We start from the raw sequence: 27365 nt of genomic DNA, 5'->3' as shown, positions 1-27365 counted from the left end.
TAATGACCCCGCTAATTAAGTCCCTAATAGTAGCCCCTGCTTCAAAGTGGCACTGTGCTTTGTTTGGGGTGAAAATTGAAAAAAAAAAAAAAAAAAACATATCATAAAACTTTAATTAAACTTGGAAATACGATTTAAAAAATAGCGCGGATCACTCTCTGCACTAGCACCCTTAAAAGTCCTGTCAAGCTGGTGTAATGGTTATCATACTTGACTCACTGTCTTTGAGTTTTGGTTTTGATCTCAGTTTGAGTATTTTATTTTCCTACAAGAAATGAACTGTTTAGAAAAAAATTAATACTCATATACACATGTCTCAGTTCCTTTCTGCTTTTTTTTTTTTTTTACTTCATTTTTTTTAAAGGAATTTAACTTTACATTTAATATATACGGTATTTCTGCTTATAAGAAACTTGCACTAACTACAATATAATATTTACGCGTATTTTATTACTGGGCAACGCTGGGCAGCTTGCTAGTGAACTCACTATCTCTGTGTGCCTGTCTGTCTATCTCCATTTTTTTCAAAGTCCGTCTCCTCCGAGATGCAATGATACAGACCAGCGCGAGGCAGATCAAAATGATTATACTTTTCATAGACCGTTGTTTTATATACATACTAGCGGGAGTCCCCGGCATTGCCCGGGTGTGTGGAGTAAGGAACCCTGGCAGTTTGAGTGGAGAGAGGAATTTAAAAAAAAAAAAAAATGTTGGTGGTACAAAATCGGTAATTGTATTGGAATCGGTGAAAACGTCGGAATCATGCCATCACTATATATGTACTAAGAAATAATCTAAGAGTCAACGGAAATGTAGAACTTACCTTCAAAGCCTTTGATTGATGGCGCCATCTCTGCAGTTAAACTGATCAGATATTTTATGCCATGTCTGACCAAGTACAACATGTTGGCAGGCTCATTGGGGAAGCCGAGAGCTGCCAAAAATCCATCCACCACCCAAGAAAAGTTCTTTGGCATTTTGGGTAAAATTTGCTGAAAAAGAAAGAAAATTGTTGAAAATAATGAAAAGTATGAAATGAAATATTCACACTTGTTCATCATCTCTCAGACACCGCTAGACTTTATTAGCCTCTCAAACACTGCTAGACTTTATTAGCCTCTCAGACACCACTAGACTTTACTAGCCTTTGCGACACCGCTAAACTTTAATAGCCTTTGCGACACCACTATACTTTACTAGCCTTTCCGACACCACTAAACTTTAATAGCCTTTGCGACACCACTAGACTTTACTAGCCTTTGCGACACCGCTAAACTTTAATAGCCTTTCTGACACCACTATACTTTACTAGCCTTTCTGACACCGCTAGACTTTACTAGCCTCTCTGACACCACTAGACTTTATTAGCCTCTCTGACACCGCTAGACTTTACTAGCCTGTCAGACACTGCTAGACTTTACTAGCCTGACAGACACTGCTAGACTTTACTAGCCTGACAGACACTGCTAGACTTTACTAGCCTGTCAGACACTGCTAGACTTTACTAGCCTGACAGACACTGCTAGACTTTACTAGCCTCTCTGACACCACTAGACTTTATTAGCCTCTCAGACACTGCTAAACCTTATTAGCCTCTCAGACACCACTAGACTTTACTAGCCTTTGCGACACCGCTAAACTTTAATAGCCTTTCTGACACCACTAGACTTTACTAGCCTTTGCGACACCGCTAAACTTTACTAGCCTTTCTGACACCACTAGACTTTACTAGCCTTTGCGACACCGCTAAACTTTAATAGCCTTTGCGACACCACTATACTTTACTAGCCTTTCCGACACCACTAAACTTTAATAGCCTTTGCGACACCACTAGACTTTACTAGCCTTTGCGACACCGCTAAACTTTAATAGCCTTTCTGACACCACTATACTTTACTAGCCTTTCTGACACCGCTAGACTTTACTAGCCTCTCTGACACCACTAGACTTTATTAGCCTCTCTGACACCGCTAGACTTTACTAGCCTGTCAGACACTGCTAGACTTTACTAGCCTGACAGACACTGCTAGACTTTACTAGGCTGTCAGACACTGCTAGACTTTACTAGCCTGTCAGACACTGCTAGACTTTACTAGCCTGTCAGACACTGCTAGACTTTACTAGCCTGTCAGACACTGCTAGACTTTACTAGCCTGTCAGACACCGCTAGATTTACTAGCCTGTCAGACACCGCTAGACTTTACTAGCCTGTCAGACACTGCTAGACTTTACTAGCCTGTCAGACACCGCTAGATTTACTAGCCTGTCAGACACTGCTAGACTTTACTAGCCTGACAGACACTGCTAGACTTTACTAGCCTCTCTGACACCACTAGACTTTATTAGCCTCTCAGACACTGCTAAACCTTATTAGCCTCTCAGACACCACTAGACTTTACTAGCCTTTGCGACACCGCTAAACTTTAATAGCCTTTCTGACACCACTAGACTTTACTAGCCTTTGCGACACCGCTAAACTTTACTAGCCTTTCTGACACCACTAGACTTTACTAGCCTTTGCGACACCGCTAAACTTTAATAGCCTTTGCGACACCACTATACTTTACTAGCCTTTCCGACACCACTAAACTTTAATAGCCTTTGCGACACCACTAGACTTTACTAGCCTTTGCGACACCGCTAAACTTTAATAGCCTTTGCGACACCACTATACTTTACTAGCCTTTCCGACACCACTAAATTTTAATAGCCTTTGCGACACCACTAGACTTTACTAGCCTTTGCGACACCGCTAAACTTTAATAGCCTTTGCGACACCACTATACTTTACTAGCCTTTCCGACACCACTAAACTTTAATAGCCTTTGCGACACCACTAGACTTTACTAGCCTTTGCGACACCGCTAAACTTTAATAGCCTTTCTGACACCACTATACTTTACTAGCCTTTCTGACACCGCTAGACTTTACTAGCCTCTCTGACACCACTAGACTTTATTAGCCTCTCTGACACCGCTAGACTTTACTAGCCTGTCAGACACTGCTAGACTTTACTAGCCTGACAGACACTGCTAGACTTTACTAGCCTGTCAGACACTGCTAGACTTTACTAGCCTGTCAGACACCGCTAGACTTTACTAGCCTGTCAGACACTGCTAGACTTTACTAGCCTGTCAGACACTGCTAGACTTTACTAGCCTGTCAGACACTGCTAGACTTTACTAGCCTGTCAGACACCGCTAGATTTACTAGCCTGTCAGACACCGCTAGACTTTACTAGCCTGTCAGACACTGCTAGACTTTACTAGCCTGTCAGACACCGCTAGATTTACTAGCCTGTCAGACACTGCTAGACTTTACTAGCCTGACAGACACCGCTAGACTTTACTAGCCTGTCAGACACTGCTAGACTTTACTAGCCTGTCAGACACCGCTAGATTTACTAGCCTGTCAGACACCGCTAGACTTTACTAGCCTGTCAGACACTGCTAGACTTTACTAGCCTGTCAGACACTGCTAGACTTTACTAGCCTGTCAGACACCGCTAGATTTACTAGCCTGTCAGACACCGCTAGACTTTACTAGCCTGTCAGACACTGCTAGACTTTACTAGCCTGTCAGACACCGCTAGATTTACTAGCCTGTCAGACACCGCTAGATTTACTAGCCTCTCTCACAGCTAGACTTTATTAGCCTCTCAGAAACCACTAGACTTTACTAGCCTTTGCGACACCGCTAAACTTTACTAGCCTTTGCGACACCGCTAAACTTTAATAGCCTTTCCGACACCACTAAACTTTAATAGCCTTTCCGACACCACTAAACTTTAATAGCCTTTCAGACACCGCTAGACTTTATTAGCCCCTCAGACACCGCTAGACTTTACTAGCCTCTCTGACACCGCTAGACTTTACTAGCCTCTCTGACACCACTAGACTTTACTAGTCTTGCTGACACCGCTAGACTTTACTAGCCTCTCTGACACCGCTAGACTTTACTAGCCTCTCTGACACCGCTAGACTTTACTAGCCTGTCAGACACCACTAGTCTTTACTAGCCTGTCAGACACTGCTAGACTTTACTAGCCTGTCAGACACCGCTAGACTTTACTAGCCTCTCTGACACCGCTAGACTTTACTAGCCTCTCTGACACCGCTAGACTTTACTAGCCTCTCTGACACCGCTAGACTTTACTAGCCTGTCAGACACCACTAGTCTTTACTAGCCTGTCAGACACTGCTAGACTTTACTAGCCTGTCAGACACCGCTAGGCCCCACTTGTGGAGATTATCTTTTGTTTTGCCTTCTTTGGCTCTGGCTCTATTTAGAGTCACCCAGTTTTTTCTACCAAGGTTTGAACCCTGGGGGAGTGTTTCTTTTGGGTCTGGTAGGGCTTCAATTTTATTCCTGCTGTTAGCAAACCTTCACGTGGTGCCCCTGTTAATCTTCGGAGACCGATTGCTACACCACGCATAGAAATATACCCAAATATACTCACCGATGGGAATGCTTGATCCTCCTGGCCGTCATTGTTGTTGTTATTGTTGGACGGGGACAAATCAGGTGCACTTGTGCTGTGGCTGATGCTGCTGCTAGCCTGACTCATCTGCAAGAGACAAAAGCAGTAACATTTTACGTTTAGGTTAAATAGAAGGAGTCTAGTTGATTCCGGTTTTGAAATTGGAAATTGACAGTGTTTACCAAAAAGCAGATTTTGGTGAAATTTTTACTTAAGATATGTTGAACCCTTTTTTTGAACCTTAATAAACGTTTGTGTTTTTTTTTTGACTTAACATAAGTGGAACCTTTGTGGGGTTTTTTTACTTAACATATGTTGAACCTCTGTTGTTTTTTTTTACTTAAGATATGTTGAACCCTTTTTTGAACCTTAATAAACCTTTGTTTTTTTTTACTTAACATATGTTGAACCTTTGTGAGTTTTTTTACTTAACATGTTGAACCTTTGTGGGTTTTTTTACTTAACATGTTGAACCTTTGTGAGTTTTTTTTACTTAACATGTTGAACCTTTGTGAGTTTTTTTACTTAACATATGTTGAACCTTTGTGGGTTTTTTTTACTTAACATGTTGAACCTTTGTGAGTTTTTTTACTTAACATATGTTGAACCTTTGTGGGTTTTTTTACTTAACATATGTTGAACCTTTGTGGGTTTTTTTACTTAACATATGTTGAACCTTTGGTTTTTTTACTTGACATATGTTGAACCTTTGTTTTTGTTTTTTTACTTAACATATGTTGAACCTTTGTTTTTTTTACTTAACATATGTTGAACTTTTGGTGTTTTTTTTACTTAACATATGTTGAACCTTTTTGGGTTTTTTTACTTAACATATGTTGAACCTTTGTTTTTTTTTTACTTAACATATGTTGAACCTTTGTTTTTTTTACTTAACATATGTTGAACCTTTGGTGGTTTTTTACTTAACATGTTGAACCTTTTTGGGTTTTTTTACTTAACATATGTTGAACCTTTGTGGGTTTTTTTACTTAACATATGTTGAACCTTTGTTTTTTTTACTTAACATATGTTGAACCTTTGTTTTTTTTTACTTAACATATGTTGAACCTTTGTTTTTTTTACTTAACATATGTTGAACTTTTGGTGGTTTTTTTACTTAACATGTTGAACCTTTGTGGGTTTTTTTACTTAACATATGTTGAACCTTTGTTTTTTTTTACTTAACATATGTTGAACCTTTGGTTTTTTTTACTTAACATATGTTGAACCTTTGTTTTTTTTTACTTAACATATGTTGAACCTTTGTTTTTTTTACTTAACATATGTTGAACTTTTGGTGTTTTTTTTACTTAACATGTTGAACCTTTGTGGGTTTTTTTACTTAACATATGTTGAACCTTTGTTTTTTTTTACTTAACATATGTTGAACCTTTGGTTTTTTTACTTAACATATGTTGAACCTTTGTGGTTTTTTTACTTAACATGTTGAACCTTTGTGTTTTTCTTACTTAAAATACGTTGAACCTTTGTTTTCTTTTACTTAACATATGTTGAACCTTTGTGAGTTTTTTTTACTTAAAATACGTTGAACCTTTGTTTTTTTTACTTAACATATGAACCTTTGTGGGTTTTTTTACTTAAAATATGTTGATCCCTTTTTTGAACCTTAATCAACCTTTGTTTTTTTTTTACTTAAAATATGTTGACCCTTTGTTTTTTTTACTTAAAATACGTTGAACCTTTTTTTTTTACTGAAAATATGTTAACCTTTTTTTTTTTACGTAAAATATGTTGAACCTTGTTTTTACTTAAAATACGTTGAACCTTAAACACTTTTTTTCAAAACATTTCATTAAAAAAGATTAGTTTTTGAAAAAAAAAAAAAAAAAGATATATATAACATGGCTGTTATTTTTTAACCGTGTTGCTACATTCCAACCAATCAGACCTACACGTTGTCTGAGATTCTATTGCAAAAAGACAAGCAAAAAAAAAAAAGGAAAAGAATAAAAATCCGACTACACCTTTTTTTAAAGTTCAAATAAAATTCATTTATTCGTGGTTCTTCTAACAATAACGCATTTCATTATCTTGAAAAAGTCATTTCGCACACACGTGTTTTGCAACGCTTTGCCATATAACGTGGTTTTTAAAAGTTTCTCTCCACGCCACCTCACGCCAGCCATAGCCAGCACTTTCTCGCCCTTGTTTTCACACGTCGTCCATCTTCGCCGACACCCACTTTGCTTCTCCTTTTGACCATGTGTATTTTTTATTTTCTTTTTTATTGTGACACAAGCTCACGTAAACCTGCTAATTTACATATCGCTAAAACAGCTGCTGCTGCTGCTGGTTATATTTTTGCTAGTCAGCTATCCTATGGCTGCTGCTGATTTTCTCACATGCACCATATGTGCCATGTTAGAAATACACTATCAGCATTTTTTTACATTAGCCAACAAAAAACAAAACAAAAAAAAAAATAAATAAATATACAACAAATAAATTTTACCAAAGGCTATAAAAGTTACTTTTATACCTACCTGGATATGGTTTTTGTATTTTGACTTATTTTTAAGCGTTTATTTACTTTGGAAAATGTAATATCAAGTCTGTTGAGTTAGTACAAAAATAGTGGTTTAGTTACAGCCAATTAGACCCTGGATCATCGCACAAAAATCGAAAATTAAACAAAATATTGGTAGAAACCCATCCAATAAATGTCACCAATCATGCGAAAATGTAACTTTCTATGAATATTTTGTTTAATTTTTGATTTTTCAACAATTATTGAGTGATAATATGAATATAACGAGTCTGCCATTTTTTTTTTCATTCTAACTCAATAGACTTGACCCTATTTTTTTTTTCAAAGTAAATAAACGTTTTAAAATAAGTTGAAACACACAAAAAAAAAAAGGTAGGTAGAAGAGTAACTTAACTTGCCTTTGGGAACATTTATTTGTTTGTTTGTTTGTTTTGTTTTTTGTTTTTTGGCTATTGTAAAAAATGATCTAAACTTATTAAAAAAATATGGTGTTTCTACAGAATTTAAACAAACCGAATCGACTTTTGCCAAACTAAACCTAAAACAGTTTATGATTTGTTTATTGGTAGGTTAAGGGTAGGGCAAAAGAAACCCAGTTGAGTTCAAATTTCGGAGAAGTACCACAAATATTTTCAAACGTAAAAAGAAAAACGTATTCGATTCGCCATGACACGTAAGTATGTATTAATGTTTTCACTTTAAATGCGTTGGTTTAAAAAATAATCAATATAAACAAGTACTTAAAAATATTATTGGACAACAGTTGGTGCCATTTTTTTTTTTTTTTTTTTTTTTAATCTTCTAAGGGAAATAACTCTGAATGGACGAAAGAAGAAAAAGGACAAAAGAGAAGAAAAGGAAAAAGAAAAGGAAGAAGGAAAAGAAGTTTATCTAGAGGTTTAATTAGGACCAGCATTATTAAGTGTTGCATTGTGAAAAAAAATCAATAAAAAGAAGGTGCTTGTTCAGATTGGCACTCATGGCATCATTTGAAATTAAAGAAAATACAGAAACGTCTATATGATGTATGTACCAGTGATGAAACGAAGATGAAAACTTCCAAAAATCACATAATTTGATGTTTTTTTTTAATTCAAGAAAATCAAATTTTACTCTGTTTTAATTTGGGTGAAAAAAGTACCCAATGAATCTGTGAACAAGGGCAGAGAACTCTAATGTACATCGAAACTGTCAAAATAATTACTGATTACTTCCCCTTATTATATTCCTCGTCTGTTACTTATCGGTAAAAAACGGTAAATTTGTTTTTCGTAAATTAAAAAAAAAGACTATCAATTTTTGTGATTTTTGGAATATGCACTCTTCATTCCGTGACTAGTAGGTACAATATAAAAGTTTTTCTATATATATAATCTCATAATTTAGGAATTTAAAATTTGTGATTTGAAAAAGTTAAATTTCAAATATAGAAATTTTATTGTATACAAGACAAAGAATACAGTATGGTAAAATGTATTTCTTTAACCCATGAGTTTTCGATGTTTATACATCTCCTCGGAGGAAAAAATATTAGCAAATATTATAAAAGGTTTGCACTTAATTTGCTAAAGGTAATAAACATAGAAAATTAAATTAAATATTTTTAAAGTTTTTGAATCATTTTAGCTACATAGAATAAGAGAAATTAGATATTGAGGCAACAAAAAAAAAAAAAAGAAAAAAAAAGATATTGAACTTCAAATCGAAAGTGTATGCTAAATCCTGTAATGGAAGTTCCTGGTATTCGGCAGGTAAAACGATCCAACGCGTATTGTAATAAATCCAAGGAAGCTGGTAACAATCCAATATATACATATTTCCACAGTTTTTCTTTAGTTTGATTGGATATCCGGCCAATCTTTGATTATATCAATCGGTAAATTTTTTTCCATGTATCAGTTTCAAAAGTCAGTTCAAATTTTCAATCAGTTTGTGAATAAAACCCCAAATGATATCCGTAGACAGGCAAATAAAATTAAATATAGGAGCAATACGTAATCTGTATTACTGTACACATATATTCGAAAAAGTTGTCAAAAAACAAATATATAACAAGTAAATTATCAAAGGCAAGATAAGTTACTTTTCTACCTAACTGGATATATTTTTTGTGTTTTTATTCAATGTAACATGTTTATTCAGCTCGAAAAACATGCAGTGTTTACAGATGTATTGGAAAATTCAAAATGGCGCCCAACACTCTCTTTAACATGGTAAGTTTGGGAAAAGGTGTTATAAATAATAAACTAGACAAAATACTATTAAAAAAACGGTAAATTTATACAAATACCGTGACAGCGAATTAGTAGAAAAAAATGTACCCTAACCCTAACCCAGTTTTCAGATTCGTGTTCAGCACACCGAAACGTAACAGAATACTACGTAAAAGATTTTACTAATTCGCTGTCACGGGGTTTGTATAATAATACCAATCTTTGATTATATCAATCGGTAAATTTTTTTCCATTTATCAGTTTCAAAAGTCAGTTCAAATTTTCAATCAGTTTGTGAATAAAACCCCAAATGATATCCGTAGACAGGCAAATAAAATTAAATGAAAATAATAATAATTAAATAAAAGAATTGCTTATCAAACCAAAGCAAAATCACTGGATTTGTACACCAGTAGATTTATTGTATGTCATTATTCTGAATTATATATATATATATATATATATATATATATATATATATATATACTTGTTTATTGTTATATAAACATGCTCACATCCCGCTGCTACAAATAGCCACTTGTTTCAATCAAACAACAGATATCATCAGGCAGCGACTTGACTATTCAAAAGTTCAATGAATAGTCAAGTCGCTGCCTGATGATATCTGTTGTTTGATTGAAACAAGTGGCTATTTGTAGCAGCGGGATGTGAGCATGTTTATATAACAATAAACAAGTATTATCAGCTCTTTTTATTGAGCACTATCTAACAACCTCGTTGAATTCATTAGTCCATTACTTTTGAATATAAAAAAACCCCGAGTATATATATATATATATATTCCTGGGTAACACCGGTTCGAGGCAGCTAACTAATCTTAGTTTTACACCTGTTCAGTTTGTGAATTTCTTGTAAGGAAATCAAACACAGGTACGTAAGAATACTCAGATAATTAAAATAGTTTCCTTTATCGATTGCAATTTAATTAATACCAGCTGTGGGAAAAAAATCATTCTTGAATTTATTAATTTGTTGCGTCACACGGATTTTTGATTTTTCAATTTAATCATTAAAAAAAAAAAAATCATTCCCCACGAAAGCAAAATTTTTAATGTGGAGGAAAACCAGCTCCCCCCAAAAAGGAGCACTCTGGCAGTTGCAAAAATACAAATTGTCTTAGTATAGAAGAGTTTTCCCTTCTATTGACTGAAAACAAATTAACTTAAGCGTAGTATCAGAACAGATACTACACTTGGATCTTAGCCTGAAAGCCAGATACCTCATTTTGTGCCAATGCACCAACTACTAGTTTCTCTCTATTGACAGGGTCCAATAGGTCCCGCATTATCAACCAGGCTCCACCCCTGTCCCATCATCGCAATATTGCATCTCAGTGCCTGTTTTATAAGCGTTTTAATAGAATGTGCTCTGATGAACTTATTGCACTTGTGATCCCTCAACGCACATGGCATTGGTTTCCCTGATATTTTTCTAGTCAGAAGAAATTCTGACTAGAAAAATATTATTATGGATTACAGAAGGGACCACATGAAAGTTGCCAACATCTTTAAATGAAAGTGATTTTTGTGGAATGAACTGGATTTGAACTTGGGACACTTGGGTTGTTAGAGCGCATCGTTAACCACTTGACCACTGTCACCTCCCCACTTCATTGTCGAGGTCTCTAAATCCCAGAAATCTTTCTACTCTAATAACTTCTTACCTCGGACTATAACGTTTACCCATTCATTTATATTTTTACTAACTAGACACCTGGTGTTGCCCGGACATACAATATGCTTAAACCTGACATTTTAATTTATGCAGATTGTGTATGTATTATTATAGAATCCATCCTTTAATGCATACTATGCTGGGTATCCGGCATTGCCTGGGTGTTTGGAGGTGTGTGTTGAGCAAAAATTAAAAAAAAAATTTTTAAGTACGGACACCTGCCAAGTCTTAATACTTGAATAAATTCAAACATGTTTCCTCTACTACTTCTTGCTGGCCCAGTGGTTAGTGTCGCAGGTTTTTTTTTTCACACTTTATTTTCTAACTTTGCCTCAAAGTTTCGGGTTCAATCCTTCCTACTTACCTACCAAAACTTTATTTTTTAACTCTCCCCCCCCCCCGACACAAACACCCGGGCAATGTCTTTTGTTTTGATTTACCCAAAAGCACACCTCGACCCCCACCCTCCCCCGTAAACACCCAGGCAAGAAGTCTTCGCTTATTCTTTTGTTTTGATCTACCCAAAACCACACCTCGAAACACGCGGGCATCGCCGGGTACTCCCCACTAGTATATAATAGATCAAATTAAAAAAAAAAATTTTATTAAATAAAATTAAAATTAAATTGAACAAAATATACAAATTAATGAATATATGATAGATTGAAGTAAAATATATGTCGATAAAAATCATAATTAGATAATACTCAAACGAAAGAATAGCTTAAAGGATATCAAATACTTAGAATTAGAATTTACGGATAAAATATAAAATAAATTAAGTGCGTGATCATTTAAATATATTAATAAACTAGCGGGGGTACCCGGCGTTGCCCGAGTGTTTGTTTCCAGGACGGGGGTGGAGTTTTAAAAAATGTTATGGTAGGTAAGTAGGAAGGATCAAACCCGGAGTCATGAGTAAAAGTAGGAAAATAAAGTGTGAAAAAAAAACATCTGCAACGTTAACAGTTCGGCCACCAAGAAAAGTCCATTCTAGTTGTTTAGGAAAAAAAAAAAAAACGACTACGGTAGGTCGGCGCGAACGTGAAAATATAATGTAAATTGTCCAGCACGCTAACCACTACACCACAGAGCACTGCAGCTTAGTTTAGTGATTTTAAATAACTTCACATGAAAGAACTACGAAGCCAAACCGGTGTTCTCTTCTCAACTGTTCCTTGTGAACGATCCCCAAACGGTGTTAAGTGGTGGCAGGGAGAGGAGGAATTTATAAGAGAGAAAATATTTTACCACTTCCATTGATCTTAACCGATTTTGACCGTGACTTCTCAGCAGAAAAAATATAGAAATCTAAGATTATCGAGGAATTTGAGAAATAATAAGCCTATAACACACCTCAGATATTGTTCTGCCGTTTGTGCATATCATATTTGCATGAAATATCTTAATTTTTAATCCTATTAAGGTCAAAATCATACGGGAAAAATGGGTTCATTTTATTTATATAGAGAAAATTAAAAATAATACAAATTGGGATATATTTTAATTCAATAAATTAGAGTAGATGAAATATAATTCTGGAAACTTAACCAATAGACATACCAACTTATCGTTGATTTGAATATTATAATTTAACTTTGATTTTTGATAAATAAAATCCATAAATATATATTAATTTATATTGAAATGTTTTAAATGTTTACATTATTTAATTTAAATAAATAAGATAATCAATTTATAATACAAATTGGATTAATAAATAATATATAATAAAATCGCATTAAAAATAGATAAATACAGTATTTATCAATCTATTTATATATCTATAAAAGTAAAATTGTCTGTGTGTGTGTGTGTACATTTCCCTACCAAACTACTCTGTCAAATTTCAGTCTACAGACTCGAGATTTGACTTAAAGGGTAATGAGATTTGGGAAAATCTTTTTAATCTGTTATCGGACGGAAATTTGGCTGTCAAGGGATCAAAGTTCAACGATTTGACCTTTGAAAACTCTACCAAACTCCTCCGTCAATTTTGGGTCTAGACACTTGAAATTTTAGATGTGAGTTACTTGGACATAGATGAAGCTTTTTACTTTGATTTGAGCCAAAAACCAATGTTAAGGGCTCAAAATTAGGGTCAAAGTTTAAAAAAAATTTAACTTCTTTGGTCTCTACCAAATTACTCAGCCAATTTTTTATCTAAATATTTGAAATTTTACATAAAGGGCATTCAGACATGTAGCAAGCTTTTTAATCCGTTTTGGGGCGAAAATTTGGCTGCTAAGAGGTTAAAGTTAAAAAAAAGTTGACCTTTGCCGACTCTACCAAACTCCTCTGCCAATTTTTGGTCTAAACACTTGAAATTTTAGATGTACGTTATCTGGACATGAGTCAAACTTTTTAATATATATATACATATGCACATAACGTTATGAACAGTACATAGGGCCCAAGCTAAGCCGAGCTAATCTGCTCGTATAATAAAAAATCGTTTAATATAACTAAGTTTGACAAAGGGAAATAACTCATTTAAATAGAAAAGTGAATTCTTGGTCTTTAACTGTTTTAAAACAAATTACAATAAAATATTACAAAGGGAAATTTTATATTAAAATTAAGATTAATGAAAAATAATTAAATGACAATAAAAGAATTATAATTTATGTAATAATAAATTCAATTAAAACAGTAATATAAATGAATTTAATATGGGTATAAAATTGAGATAAAATCAGCAATTGGTATAAGCGGAAATAAAACACATATTTTATAATTAGTTCCGTATAAAATAAATATATAGACATATGTTATATAACAATTATTAATATTATTATAAGTAAATATATATAAATTAGTTATAAATTAATAAAATACTGAATAGAATATGTTTTTATTAGTGTACATCAAAATAAATACAATTGATTAATCAGGAAATTTAAGTTTTAGTGACTTTACTTGAAAATACAAAATGGTGTAATAAAAACATACATGAAAGATGGTCGACCCTATCAAAAGCTATGGGCTGATCCAAATTGATCAGTGCGGCTTCCGTGGCATCTTCTATCCCTTCCTCTGAGATCGCATGGATCAGGTGTCAGTTGTTTTGAACAGATCTCCACTTCACAGCTCTGGTTCGATCAATTCGCCGATAACGACCGACCTGCAGCCGATTGGCCAAAATCTTTAGCTCTGTATATATATATATATATATATATATATATATATATATATATATATATATATATATATATATGCTAGAAGGCCGCCCGACATTGCCCGGTCGTAAACATCTAGTTCTTCCCTGCCATGCCTATCTGTTTTCCTCAGCAATGTGACCACTCCCTTTGTGACTTGACCCGTCAGAATCGGTATCAACATGGGCGACAGCCTCAAATACAATTCGTAAGGCAGACCATCGAGTCTCGGCGATCTGTTGCAGCTGACCTGCTTCAGCGCAAGACCCCTTACTCAGCTGCCTTGCTTTTGCATCTAGCATCTCTAGCCGCCTCGATTGCAATTTCTCTTCCAATTTTCGGATTTTGTAATCATTCCCAAATGCATTTTCTTTTCTTTTGAAATTATATCTATAACTGAAGTAACTCGAGTTATATATACATATATATTTTATTTCTTCAGCTTCGATTCAGGCTGATGCACCCAAGTCATATGAGTGTATTTTTTATTTTTGAAATCACAACTGTATAATACATAAAAATCGATAGAACATTAACTCTATAATAATATATACAAAATCTGCATAAATTAAAATATCATATTTAAGCATATTTTACGACCGGGCTAAACCGGACGTCCCTGCTAGCTTAGATAAATACTTTTGCAGATTTAACAAAAGAGCTACAATAATATCAGGGCCTTTTGGTCAAGATCAAAGTGTAGTATCTGTTCCGGCAGATACTGCACTTAAGATAATTTGTACCAGTCAATGGAGGGGAAACCCTCTATACTGGGACAATTATTATTTTTGGTAACCAGAGTGACCCCTTTTAGGGGAGCTGGTTTTTACCTCACATTAAAAACGGCCTTGTGCCTAATTTGCTCAGTGGGGGAGCAAATAAATACCATCTGTTCCGGCAGATGCTGCAAACTATGACTAGCTATGACTAGCAAAGACCAGATGTGGGGGCAACCCCACATGTCTGACCTTTAACCAGCTCCCATTTCCCACCTCTCGGGAGCTGGTCCCCTTTTCCCCTTCCCCCTCCCTTCACTCCTCACATTAAAAATCGGCCTTGTGCCTAATTTGCTCGGTGGGGGAGCAAATAAATACCATCTGTTCCGGCAGATACTGCAAGCTATGACTAGCTATGACTAGCAAAGACCAGATGTGGGGGCAACCCCACATGCCTGACCTTTAACCAGCTCCCATTTCCCACCTCTCGGGAGCTGGTCCCCTTTTTCCCTTCCCCCTCCCTTCACTCCTCACATTAAAAATCGGCCTTGTGCCTAATTTGCTCGGTGGGGGAGCAAATAAATACCATCTGTTCTTCAGATGCTGCACTTCTATTTCTTGTTCTCTTTCGGTGGAGGATCAGTCCTTCACGACTGAGACAATTTTTTTTTTTTTGTATCTTTTCTCCACGTTAAAAAAAACGACGCTGGTGTCTAACCCTGTCCTGGGGGGAGGCATAGTAAATAGGTACAATAATATCATTTATCCATTTATGCTGAACATCCACAGAATGGCAACATCAATATATTACATATGAATGAGTATGCTGTGGAATTTTCACAGATCCCGCTAGTAATAGATAAATGTAACAATTACAAATAATTGTGACAGTAAAATTAATTTTTCTTTCAAAAAAAAAATTGATGAGTAAATCAAGGGAGGTAAGCGTTAATCAATGAAACAGAATAATGGTTGATTGGTTGGTTTTGTTTTATGGCATATCAACCCTTTTCGGTTATTTAATGTTGGCACCAGTAACTCTGGGAGGAGGTTATGCTTCAAGTTTTTATAATTATATTTTCAAATATTTTTTCGTTCGTTTGTTTAGTGGCATATCGACCTTCGGTATTAATTCATGCTAGGAAGGTTGTTTTGTATATGGATGTTTGCTATGTTTTGTTTGTGATTTTATGTTTGAATAATATTGATGTTTTGTTTGTGATTTTATGTTTGAATAATATTGATGTTTTGTTTGTTATTTACATTTAGATTTTTTTGTAACTTTTTATATTGATGGTAAAAAAAATTAGATTTTATTGCATATTCCAATTTTTTTTATGAAGTTCATGATCTTTTTGGTTTCAAAAGTATTTTTTCAAATTTTCGTTGATTAAAATATTTTCCTCTTAGAGAGCTGTATTTTTACAATCATGAAATAAATGTTTTATAGTTTTATAGTTAGCAATTTGTTATAATAATTAATTGTGAGTTAGGTTGGAATGTCTGACGTGGAGTCGATTTACTATGATTCCTTGTCTTGTGTTTGTTTAATTTTCCTGTGTCCATTTTTTGAGGATGGATGTTATTTAATTCATGCTAGAAAGGTTGTTTTGTATATGGATGTTTGCTGTGCTTTGTTTGTGATTTTATGTTTGTATAATGTTAATGTTTTGTTTGCTATGTGCATTTAGAGTTTTTGTAAGTTTTTATATTGGTGGCAAAAAAAATTAGATTTTATTGTATATTCAATTTTTAAAAAATTTTTTTTTTTAACAAAAGTTCATGATCTTTTTGGTTTTAATTTCTTTGAGTATTTTTTTCAAATTTTCATTTATTAAAATATTTTCCCCTTAGTTTGTATTTTTACAATCCTCAAATAATTTTTTTTATAGTTAGTATATATCCACATTGGCAATTTGATTGTTTTTTCTTGTTTTAATAAATAATGTGGGTTAGGTGTGAATGTCTGACATGGCGTTGATTTAATACGATTTGTTGTCTTCTGATTGTTTTTTTTTTTTAATTTTCTTTTCTTTCCATTTTTTTTGAGGGTGGATGTTATTTTTGAAAAGTTCATTTTCTTTCTTCAGTTCTCATGATTGTTGTTCTCGTTTTAGTATATTTGTTTACAATATGCGTGTGTGAATGCAAAGATGAAGGTCAGACCAGTGTCAAGGGAAAGGTGTACTTTTTTTCTTTTTTCGCGATGAAATCGATCAGGGCCCTTATTCCTTACTTTGTCCAAATATTTTCTTCTTAGAGAGTTCGTATTTTCACAGTCCTCAAATGTTTTATAGTTAGTATATATCCACATTGGTACTTTGGCTGTTGTTCTTGTTCTAATAAATAATTGTGGCTTAGGTGTGAATGTCTTATGTGGACTATATTTAGTATGACTTCCTCTCTTCTGTTTTTTTATTTTTATGTGTCTATTTTTTTTTTTTTTTAGGGTGAATGTTATTTTGAAAAGTTTATTCTTCAGTTCCAGAATAATGGAGGAAAATTAAATCTGGATAGCATAGGGAGATATGTGCAAAACAGGAGACTTAGTTAGTTTGGTCACAATTAAAGAATGGATGAGAGAAAGAGTGATAAAAACGTCCTAAGATATGGGTCTCTTGCTTGGTTACCGGCATGCAGGGGATGTATCCAAATTAGGGTTATCCAATAATATTCAAACTCATAATATTTTTCAGTACTAGGACTTATACTTGAATCTTTGGGGCATACCATTAAGAACTTGCTCTGGGCATCACAGGTTACTGCTTGTTAATCAAAACTGAAACCTGGCCAGTAAGGATTGAGGATATGCGTTGCATGAAGGAAAATAATATAAGATATAAGGAGTCAGTCTTGGTCATCACCAGACATCTGAACACCACGGTTTGTTAAGTAGAAGTGAGACCTGGCCAAGCAAAGGGAAGAGTCTATCAGGCATGAGTACGCAGTGTCATGATGAATGAAAGTGAAACCTGGATAGTGAGGGTTGAGGACATGCGTTGCATGGAGAGAAATGATGTGAGAATGATACGATGAATGTGTAATGTGAATCCTAAAGATAGGCTTAGATCTGATAATCTCGGAGGAAGATTAAACCTGAACAGTATAGGGAGATGTGTGCAAAAGGGTAGACTTTGATGGTATGGCCACGTTGGTTTAGTATGTTAGATAATGGGTCCTACATAAGCAGACTGGCAGTTGTGGCCAGTGCGATATAGAGAATTGGGGTCATTGTTTTAGTTTAGAAATTCTTAAGTTCAAAAGCGGTCTGTTGTAAGCATGGCTGTAGGTGTGTGTTTAACTAATGCGTTACAAAAAAGATGGTTGTGTCTTTCTTCAACAATGATATATTTTTTTTAATGTCCGGAAAAATGTGTTAGTGCGTGTGGTATGAAATGGTTAGGTTGTGTTCTCCGTGATATAACTGGTATTACCAGATCAGGCTGTCTGAAGATATTGGCTTCCTGAGACGAAAATGCGCCTAACACTGATGCTTTTTTCTACTTTCTTTTGCAAAACTTGATTATGTTCGACAAAACTAAAAGCAAAAACAACCCCCCCCCTTTTCCTTCTTCTGATTTCCCCTTTCTCTTTCTATCTTCCCCACTTCCTGACTGGTTTCCTAACTTAAAATGTACCAAACATTAATACTGTAACCCTTTTCCCTCTCCCATTGCAAAACTCATTCATGTTCTGCAGGGCAGTGAACAAAACCGATAAAATACACTATAAAACAACCAAACCAAACACTACAAACTCGCGATTAAAGATACAACTAGCTTGAAGAATAAAATTCTTCTACAAAATAACTGGATGCAACACGTTGACATGGGGTGATGTTGTCATATTTTAACATCACAGAATCGTTCGTGGAACGTGATTATCCTATTTATATATACTTGCCTCTCCATGAGGGCAGAGTTAGACACCAAGGTCAGTTTTTAATGTAGCGGAAGGAACAAAAATAGAAATTGTCTCAGTCATGAAAGGATTTCTCCTCTACTAACCGACAACAGAAAATGTGAAGTGTAGCATCAGAACAGATACTACACTTGATCTTGGCCCAAAGGCTTACAAGATCAGTCTGACTTTTTTTTGTTTTTGTTTACTTACCTCCCCATGAGGGCAGAGTTAGACATGAGGTCGGTTTTTAAGGGGGGGGGACCAGCTCCCCAAAAAGGGGCACTCTGGTCAGTAACAAAAATTTAAAATGTATCAGTCGTGAAGGATTTTTCCTCCATTAACTGCGACCAAAAAACTGTAGCAGAACAGATACTACACTTTGATCTTGTATATATAGTTCATTGCCGGTAAACATTTACAATTTAATGTTGAAAAACAATAAAAAGAGATTTTTGGATGGTAGACAGCAGATCGGAAAACCGGTCTTTGAATCTCAGAGAAGATGGGCGAACACATTTTCCGTGGAGGCGACGGGAATTGCCACATGGAGATTGAGATCATAGTAAAATAAAGAACCATTCCTCCCTTAAGGTAGCGAATTTGCAATGCAGGTTTGACGTGGTAACATCAATGGCTGAATCTGAACTCATTTGTTCAGAAGAGCCAAAGAGACTTACGTCTATCATTTGTGTTGAGAAAGGTTTGTTTTCAGAGCGGAGTAACAGAGGATAGACACAGAGGACTCCTGGAACAGACATGAGAACGAAATAAAAATGTTCGATTTTATTATAATTAACACCACATTTGGTTCAAATAACGTAAACGTCTTTCTCATGTAAAAATATTTTTGTAAATTTTTGATTGCTGGTGTGCCGTAATGGTGAACATGGGGAAAAATTAAGTAACAAGATACAATTCCCTTTATGAAGCAAGGTAAATAACAAACAGTTCTGAACAATTGCAAGGTGAAATGATAAAATTGTTGTCGTAGTAAAGACGACATGATTCCATTTCCGTTTGATGAAAACCTTTTTTTTTTCTTTTTTTTTTTGTTGCAGACCGTCTAACATTTGGTCAGTTGTGTATAAATCCCAAGAGCAATAGGAGCCTTCTATTATGCTTGAAAGTGACACAATGTTCAACGAGCAAGATCGGAAATGCGTCGCTGTACAACTCATGCTCTCTACCAGTCCAAATTATAACAACAGGACCATTGCCAGCACCTTCAATGGTTCAATGCTTGAGGGCATGGATCAACGAAGTTTCTGGCTACGGTTATGGTATTTGGTGTGGTTTCAAGTGAAGGCTACATCATGCCTTCAAATCCAACGTAAACAAATTCCTGATGAACCGCCCCCTTAAGTAGACACTTTATGAAATCTCAACACTAACGTACAACGTACTGTACATGCAATAACCCTTATCCCTGAGTGGCTTCCGGGCCTTGATAAGTGGTGACCTCCTTGTAAAAAAAAAAAAAAAAAAATGCCACCTCACATCCTTGAAGTCGGCTTGAAAGTCAACACCAAAGTATACCTGGATGCACTGAAGAGTGTAGTGACCTTCTGGTGCAATCAGGTGGCTGCTGGCAGATCCTGGGTGTGGCAGCAGGACTCGCTGCTAGCACACAAGTACAAAGAGGCCTAGGCTTTGTACCCTTCTCTCACTGCTCTCCTCCTCCCCCGACCTGAACCCACTGGACTAATTTTTTTTTTTTTTTTTTTTTTTTTTTTACAAGGGTGTCACCACTTATCAAGGCCCAGAGACCACCCGAGGATAAGGGTTAATAGGTATACATTAGTCATTGTGATTTTAGCACAGTAAACAGTGGGAATTTTGAAACTTGGATTACTTAGGGGGACGATTCAATTAGAACTTGTTCACATTGGACTTTTTCTTTTTCTTTTTTTTTTTTTTTTTCATAGGATCAACTCATTATCAAGGCCAAGAGGCCACTCAAGGATAAGGGTTAAAGAGTGTACAGTAGAAATTGGACAATATAATAATCATTAGTAATGAAAATTTGTTAAATTTGATAACTTATATGGAACGGCTCATCAAGAACTTATTTACGTTAGACTTGAAGACAACCATATTGTAGTCGGCCAGAAAGCAGGAAAACGGAAGACAATTCCACAGGCGTGCAGTTCTAATAAAAAAGCTTTGTTCATGGAATCTACGTTTAGGTTTAGGCACAGATAAAGAGTGGGGGGAATTATTGATAGTGTTTACAGCTAGACGAGTGTTTCTTGTGAAAGTTTTGCGAGGGGGGACCAAAGATTGAAGCTCATTCGAACACTTTCCATGAAAATAACGATACATCAGAGACAAACTCGCAACATCTCTTCTGTGAGATAGAGGTTGCAAGGAAGAGAAAAGGACATCTCCTACGAGGCTACGAAGTCTATTTTGAACCCTATCAAGGCAGGACAAGTCTTTTCTAGCAGCTCCTGTCCAGATGTGGCAACAGTATTCCATCCTTGGACGTACCTGGCTCTTATATAGATAGAGAATTGCATCAGCAGTGAGATATCTACTGGATCGATAGAAAGATCCCACCATTTTTCCAGCGGTCTTACTTCAAAAACATCACCAACATGTCCTCCTAAAACATCAAAGCCATCCTGATCACTGCCATCCACCACGTATTCACTGAGCTCCTACCGGCGCTTGTTAAAAAGGCATGCTCCCAGTTCCAGACCCATATTGAGACGGTGATTCGAGCTGAAGGCAGCTACATTGAATAGAAACCAGCTCTACTACATAATCAAGTTACCTGAATTGATTTTTTTCAATATGAAGCTGTAGTGTCGTTTTCTTTAGGGCGACAACTTTATCGCTCCACCCTGTAATGAGCAATAGAGGAACAGTACACAATTTATTAACATGACGTTTCACGTGATTGACTGCCACGTGGCGAGTACGATTGTGTTATGCAAAAGAATTTGATGAGTTGTAAACATTACACGTAGGAACAAAACGAAATACAACAAAATATTACAAGTAGATGTAGAACAGTTGAGGTAGCAGGTTCAGGCCCAGACGATCACATAGGGAAGTGAAACCTGGCTAGTGAGGGTTGAGGACATGCGTTGCATGAAGAAAAACGGTATGCAAAGTATACAGTGGGTGTGTCATGTGCTTGATAAAAGCTTAGATTTAATATTACTAACCAGCATAGCGTTACCACTATCTGCTAGAGGTGCAGGCTATGTGTACATTGTGTGATGATGTATGGAAGTGAAGCCTGGCCTGCTGGAGTTGAGGACATGCGTTGCATGGCAATAAATGATATCATTGATGTGTAATGTGAGTTAACTTTTGTGATTAATTGCACCCATAATCGATCACGAAAGTAAACTTTTCCAGATGGGATACAACGAGATGCATTCATCTCCAAGAAAGGTCTTTTGGGTGCTATGAAAGATAGGGAATACTGGAAGGGTGTTGTGAGTTCTATCTCGGCTGAGGCTGCAGGATGATGATAATAGACGTGAGTCTTAAAGATGACCTCAGAAGACGATTAAATCTGGAGAGTACAGGAGGATGTGCGCAGAACAGGAGCCTTTGTTGATTTGGTTGTATTGAAATAATGAATGAAAGTTCTTGTGTTTGTAGATGTAGAGCAGTTGAGATAGCAGGGTCGGTTGGTAGTGAAAAGCCAAGGAAAACATGGGAAGAAGTGATAAGGGTGGATTTGAGATAAAGAGAGATAAAGACCTGGTCAGAGATAGGTTAGTTTGGAAAATTTCTAAAAACCATCCAACACATGCCAGTATGCAAAACAGGTGTTAAACTGGTGATGATGATGATGGATGAGAGTAATTTGTTTGGTAGATGCAGAACAGTTGAGGTAGCGAAGTCAGTTAGCAGAAGAAGGCCAAGAAAAAAGATGAAAAGATGGATTTTAGAGAAGAAAGAAAAATATAGCTTAGTTTTGAAGTCGATTTCCAAAAGCCGTCCAACACATGCCAGCAGGTTAAACTGATGATGATGATGGTTAATAGATATAGAGAAGTTGATGTGGCAGGGTCAATTGACAGGGGAAGGTTCAGAAGCCAAACCAGAAGAATGCCTAACTCAAAGTGTCTTGAGTCGCTTATTCTTCTGGTTTGCCAAGTTTTGTACTGTTGCAATATTTTTCATATATAATAAGGATAAGTTCAGTGAAAGTTGGAAGATTCTACTTATAGACACTGGCGATAGGAACTGACCAATCAAATTGAGCCACATTCTGTTAACAACCAATCAGAAAACAAAATTGTTGCATAAAAGTATTGAATCTTTTTAGCATTCCAGCACATAATCTTTTTGTGACAACACGAAAAAGATCTTTTGTTTTTTTACCTGCAAAATTATAAAAGTCCAGGACCTGTACAGAACAGCTAACCACTAAAAATTCTTCATCTTCAGAACTTGTATAGAATAACTACCCATCAGAAACTCTTCTAAAATTAAGCATGGCTTTCAATTCAAGATGTACTAATTTATATTAATTTATTAATGTATTTGTTAAATTGTTAGGTGAAAGTACAGAATAGTTAACAAAGTTCCTTTCCCCATGTTAAGAATGGCTTTTTAAATAATGTTCTGCAGTTTACTGACTGTGCTGAAATAATAATTTAGAAAGCTATTCTTAAATTGGAGAGGTGAGGCTTAGTTAACTATTCTTTACTTTCACCTAACAATTTAATAAATAAATTAATTTGAGAGATTGAAATTCTCACTTAAAGTTATATAACTGATGAAGTTTAATATCAGGAACTGAATCTGACCAAACACTGTTTGCTGCAGACTTTGAGTCGGGCATTCTTTTGGTTTGCCGCTATGAAAAATATGGGAGAAAGTGATAAAAATGGAGAGGAGAGAAAAAAGACCTGGCTAGAGATAGTTCACAAAGCCCTCTCCCTTTTTATGCTAAGAATGGCTTTCTAAACAATAAGGTTATTGTTTTAGCACAGTCAGTAAACTGCAGGCGATTATTTAGAAAGCCATTCTTAACATGCCGACTGGAGGAGGGACTTTTTTTTTTAACTAATCTGTATCTTCACTTAACAATTGAATAAATAAATCTATCTATAAAAGTGAGAATGTGTGTGTGTGAGGACACTTGTCAACCTATATACTAAACGAATTTTTTATCTACAGATTTGGTATATAGGGTATTCGGACATGTGGAAAACTTTTTAATCATCGGGGTTTTATCCGGAAAAAAAGGGCTGCGAAGGGGTTAAAATTGAAAAATTGGTACATGGAAGTCATCAGATTTTTATCTGTTTGCCAACTGTTTTACGAATGTGCATGCATGAATCGTTCACGTGCCAGATTACTTACGTTAAGAATAAGTAGGTTTGAAAATACGACATGACATGACATGAGAGAAAGAAGGATTAATAAAGACCTGGCCAGAGATAGATTAGTTTAGCTGGTAACAGCCATTAGAGCAGTGATGATGATGACAATAATGATGATGGTGATGATAATAGTTTGTGTTATGACGAAATAATCTTTGCGAAGCTGGGGAAGAAATGCCGCCACCAACATTAGGGGGAGTAAATTTGTTAGAAGCACAGACATAAAATACTACCTACCACTGCGAGGGGTGTAGAACTTGGGTCTATAGCAATGGTAGGCAAACACGGAATCTCTATGGGCGGCTCGTTTGATAGGGTAGTGGCGGTAGTCGACTGCAGACCGTCTGCAGCGGACAATTGAACCTCCAGTAAAAGACAGACCAAAACGAGGCTGGAAGAGATCAGAAAAAGTATAGTTCGTCAAAATAAGTCAAAAGATGTGTGCTTATTTTTAACTTGTTTATTTTTTATTTTATTTTTTTAACTTAGTGTTTTTTAAATTTTTTATTTTTTTTTAACTTAGTGCTTTTGTAATTAGGGACTGCCAAACGATTATGAAAAATTGATCGCATGTTTCCGTGACGTCAGATTTGTGTTAACTATACGAACTATGGAAAAGCAGAAGCGGCTTAATGATTTTTTAAAACCTTTAACTTAGTGCTTTTGTAATTTTTTTATTTTTTTAACTTAGTGCTTTTGCAATTTTTAAATTTTTTTAACTTGGTGCGTTTGTAATTGTTTTATTTTTTTAACTTAGTGCTTTTTGTAAGTTTTTTTTATTTTTTTTAACTTAGTGCTTTTGTAATTTTTTTTTTTTAACTTGGTGCTTTTTGTAAGTTTTTTATTTTTTTAACTTAGTGCTTTTAGTAAGTTTTTTTTAATTTTTTTAACTTAGTGCTTTTTGTAATTTTTTTTTATTTTTTTAACTTAGTGCTTTTGTAATTTTTTTATTTTTTTAACTTAGTGCTTTTATAAGTTTTTTATTTTTTTAACTTAGTGCTTTTGTAATTTTTTTATTTTTTTAACTTAGTGCTTTTGTAATTTTTTATTTTTTTTTAACTTAGTGCTTTTGTAATTTTTTATTTTTTTAACTTAGTGTTTTTGTAATTTTTTATTTTTTTTAACTTAGTGCTTTTGTAATTTTTTATTTTTTTTAACTTAGTGTTTTTGTAATGTTTTATTTTTTTAACTTAGTGTTTTTGTAATTTTTTATTTTTTTTAACTTAGTGTTTTTGTAATTTTTTTATTTTTTTAAATTAGTGCTTTTGTAATTTTTTATTTTTTTAACTCACTGCTTTTGTAATTTTTTTATTTTTTTAACTTAGTGTTTTTGTAATTTTTTCATTTTTTTAACTTAGTGCTTTTGTAATTTTTTTTATTTTTTTAAATTAGTGCTTTTGTAATTTTTTATTTTTTTTAACTTACTGCTTTTGTAATTTTATTTTATTTTTTTAACTTAGTGCTTTTGTAATGTTTTATTTTTTTAACTTAGTGTTTTTGTAATTTTTTAATTTTTTATCTTAGTGCTTTTGTAATTTTTTTATTTTTTTACCTTAGTGCTTTTGTAATTTTTTTATTTTTTTAACCTAGTGCTTTTGTAAGTTTTTTAATTTTCTTAACTTAGTGTTTTTGTAATTTTTTATTTTTTTTAACTTAGTGCTTTTGTAATTTTTTAATTTTTTTGCTTAGTGCTTTTGTAATTTATTAATTTTTTAACTTAGTGCTTTTGTAATGTTTTATTTTTTTAACTTAGTGTTTTTGTAATTTTTTAATTTTTTATCTTTGTGCTTTTGTAATTTTTTTATTTTTTTAACTTAGTGCTTTTGTAAGTTTTTTTTATTTTTTTTAACTTAGTGCTTTTGTATTTTTTTATTTTTTACTTAGTGCTTTTGTAATTTTTTTATTTTTTTAACTTAGTGCTTTTATAAGTTTTTTATTTTTTTAACTTAGTGCTTTTGTAATTTTTTTATTTTTTTAACTTAGTGCTTTTGTAATTTTTTATTTTTTTTTAACTTAGTGCTTTTGTAATTTTTTATTTTTTTAACTTAGTGTTTTTGTAATTTTTTATTTTTTTTAACTTAGTGCTTTTGTAATTTTTTATTTTTTTTAACTTAGTGTTTTTGTAATGTTTTATTTTTTTAACTTAGTGTTTTTGTAATTTTTTATTTTTTTTAACTTAGTGTTTTTGTAATTTTTTTATTTTTTTAAATTAGTGCTTTTGTAATTTTTTATTTTTTTAACTCACTGCTTTTGTAATTTTTTTATTTTTTTAACTTAGTGTTTTTGTAATTTTTTCATTTTTTTAACTTAGTGCTTTTGTAATTTTTTTTATTTTTTTAAATTAGTGCTTTTGTAATTTTTTATTTTTTTTAACTTACTGCTTTTGTAATTTTATTTTATTTTTTTAACTTAGTGCTTTTGTAATGTTTTATTTTTTTAACTTAGTGTTTTTGTAATTTTTTAATTTTTTATCTTAGTGCTTTTGTAATTTTTTTATTTTTTTACCTTAGTGCTTTTGTAATTTTTTTATTTTTTTAACCTAGTGCTTTTGTAAGTTTTTTAATTTTCTTAACTTAGTGTTTTTGTAATTTTTTATTTTTTTTAAGTTAGTGCTTTTGTAATTTTTTAATTTTTTTGCTTAGTGCTTTTGTAATTTATTAATTTTTTAACTTAGTGCTTTTGTAATGTTTTATTTTTTTAACTTAGTGTTTTTGTAATTTTTTAATTTTTTATCTTTGTGCTTTTGTAATTTTTTTATTTTTTTAACTTAGTGCTTTTGTAAGTTTTTTTTATTTTTTTTAACTTAGTGCTTTTGTATTTTTTTATTTTTTACTTAGTGCTTTTGTAATTTTTTTATTTTTTTTAACTTAGTGCTTTTGTAATTTTTTTATTTTTTACTTAGTGCTTTTGTATTTTTTTATTTTTTTTAACTTAGTGCTTTTGTAATTTTTTTATTTTTTTAACTTAGTGCTTTTGCAATTTTTTTATTTTTTTTAACTTAGTGCTTTTGTAATTTTTTTATTTTTTACTTAGTGCTTTTGTAATTTTTTTATTTTTTACTTAGTGCTTTTGTAATTTTTTAATTTTTTTTAACTTAGTGCTTTTGTATTTTTTTATTTTTTTTAACTTAGTGCTTTTGTAATTTTTTTATTTTTTACTTAGTGCTTCTGTATTTTTTTAATTTTTTTACTTAGTGCTTTTGTAATTTTTTTAATTTTTTTAACTTAATGCTTTTGTAATTTTTTATTTTTTTTAACTTAGTGCTTTTTGTAATTTTTTATTTTTTTAACTTAGTGCTTTTGTAATTTTTTTCATTTTTTTAACTTAGTGCTTTTGT

The 27365-nt window shown here is 33.6% G+C and overlaps 2 protein-coding genes across 5 annotated transcripts in view; one reads left to right on the top strand and one right to left on the bottom strand.

The window, feature by feature from the left end:
* The window catches only part of LOC145259076 (dimethyladenosine transferase 1, mitochondrial-like), a 248508-nt gene that overhangs the window by 58536 nt on the left and 162607 nt on the right, over window positions 1-27365 (top strand). The gene's annotated exons all lie outside the window — the stretch shown is intronic.
* The window catches only part of LOC145259077 (dual specificity protein phosphatase 23-like), a 152417-nt gene that overhangs the window by 55385 nt on the left and 69667 nt on the right, over window positions 1-27365 (bottom strand). For 2 of the 4 annotated variants that reach the window (XM_080116711.1, XM_080116710.1), the window contains exons 3-5: window positions 24266-24419; window positions 4460-4567; window positions 824-992 (exon numbers count right to left, since the gene is read on the bottom strand). In XM_080116711.1, coding sequence (XP_079972837.1) covers window positions 824-992; window positions 4460-4567; window positions 24266-24419 — 431 coding nt within the window. The remainder of the gene's footprint in view (window positions 1-823; window positions 993-4459; window positions 4568-24265; window positions 24420-27365) is intronic. The other 2 variants (XM_080116713.1, XM_080116712.1) reach the window with 1 other exon arrangement.

Source organism: Euprymna scolopes, chromosome 34 (assembly GCF_053919585.1).
Source record: "Euprymna scolopes isolate OS-2025 chromosome 34, ASM5391958v1, whole genome shotgun sequence".
Classification (NCBI taxonomy): domain Eukaryota; kingdom Metazoa; phylum Mollusca; class Cephalopoda; order Sepiida; family Sepiolidae; genus Euprymna; species Euprymna scolopes.
This window is presented reverse-complemented; position numbering and strand designations above follow the sequence as displayed.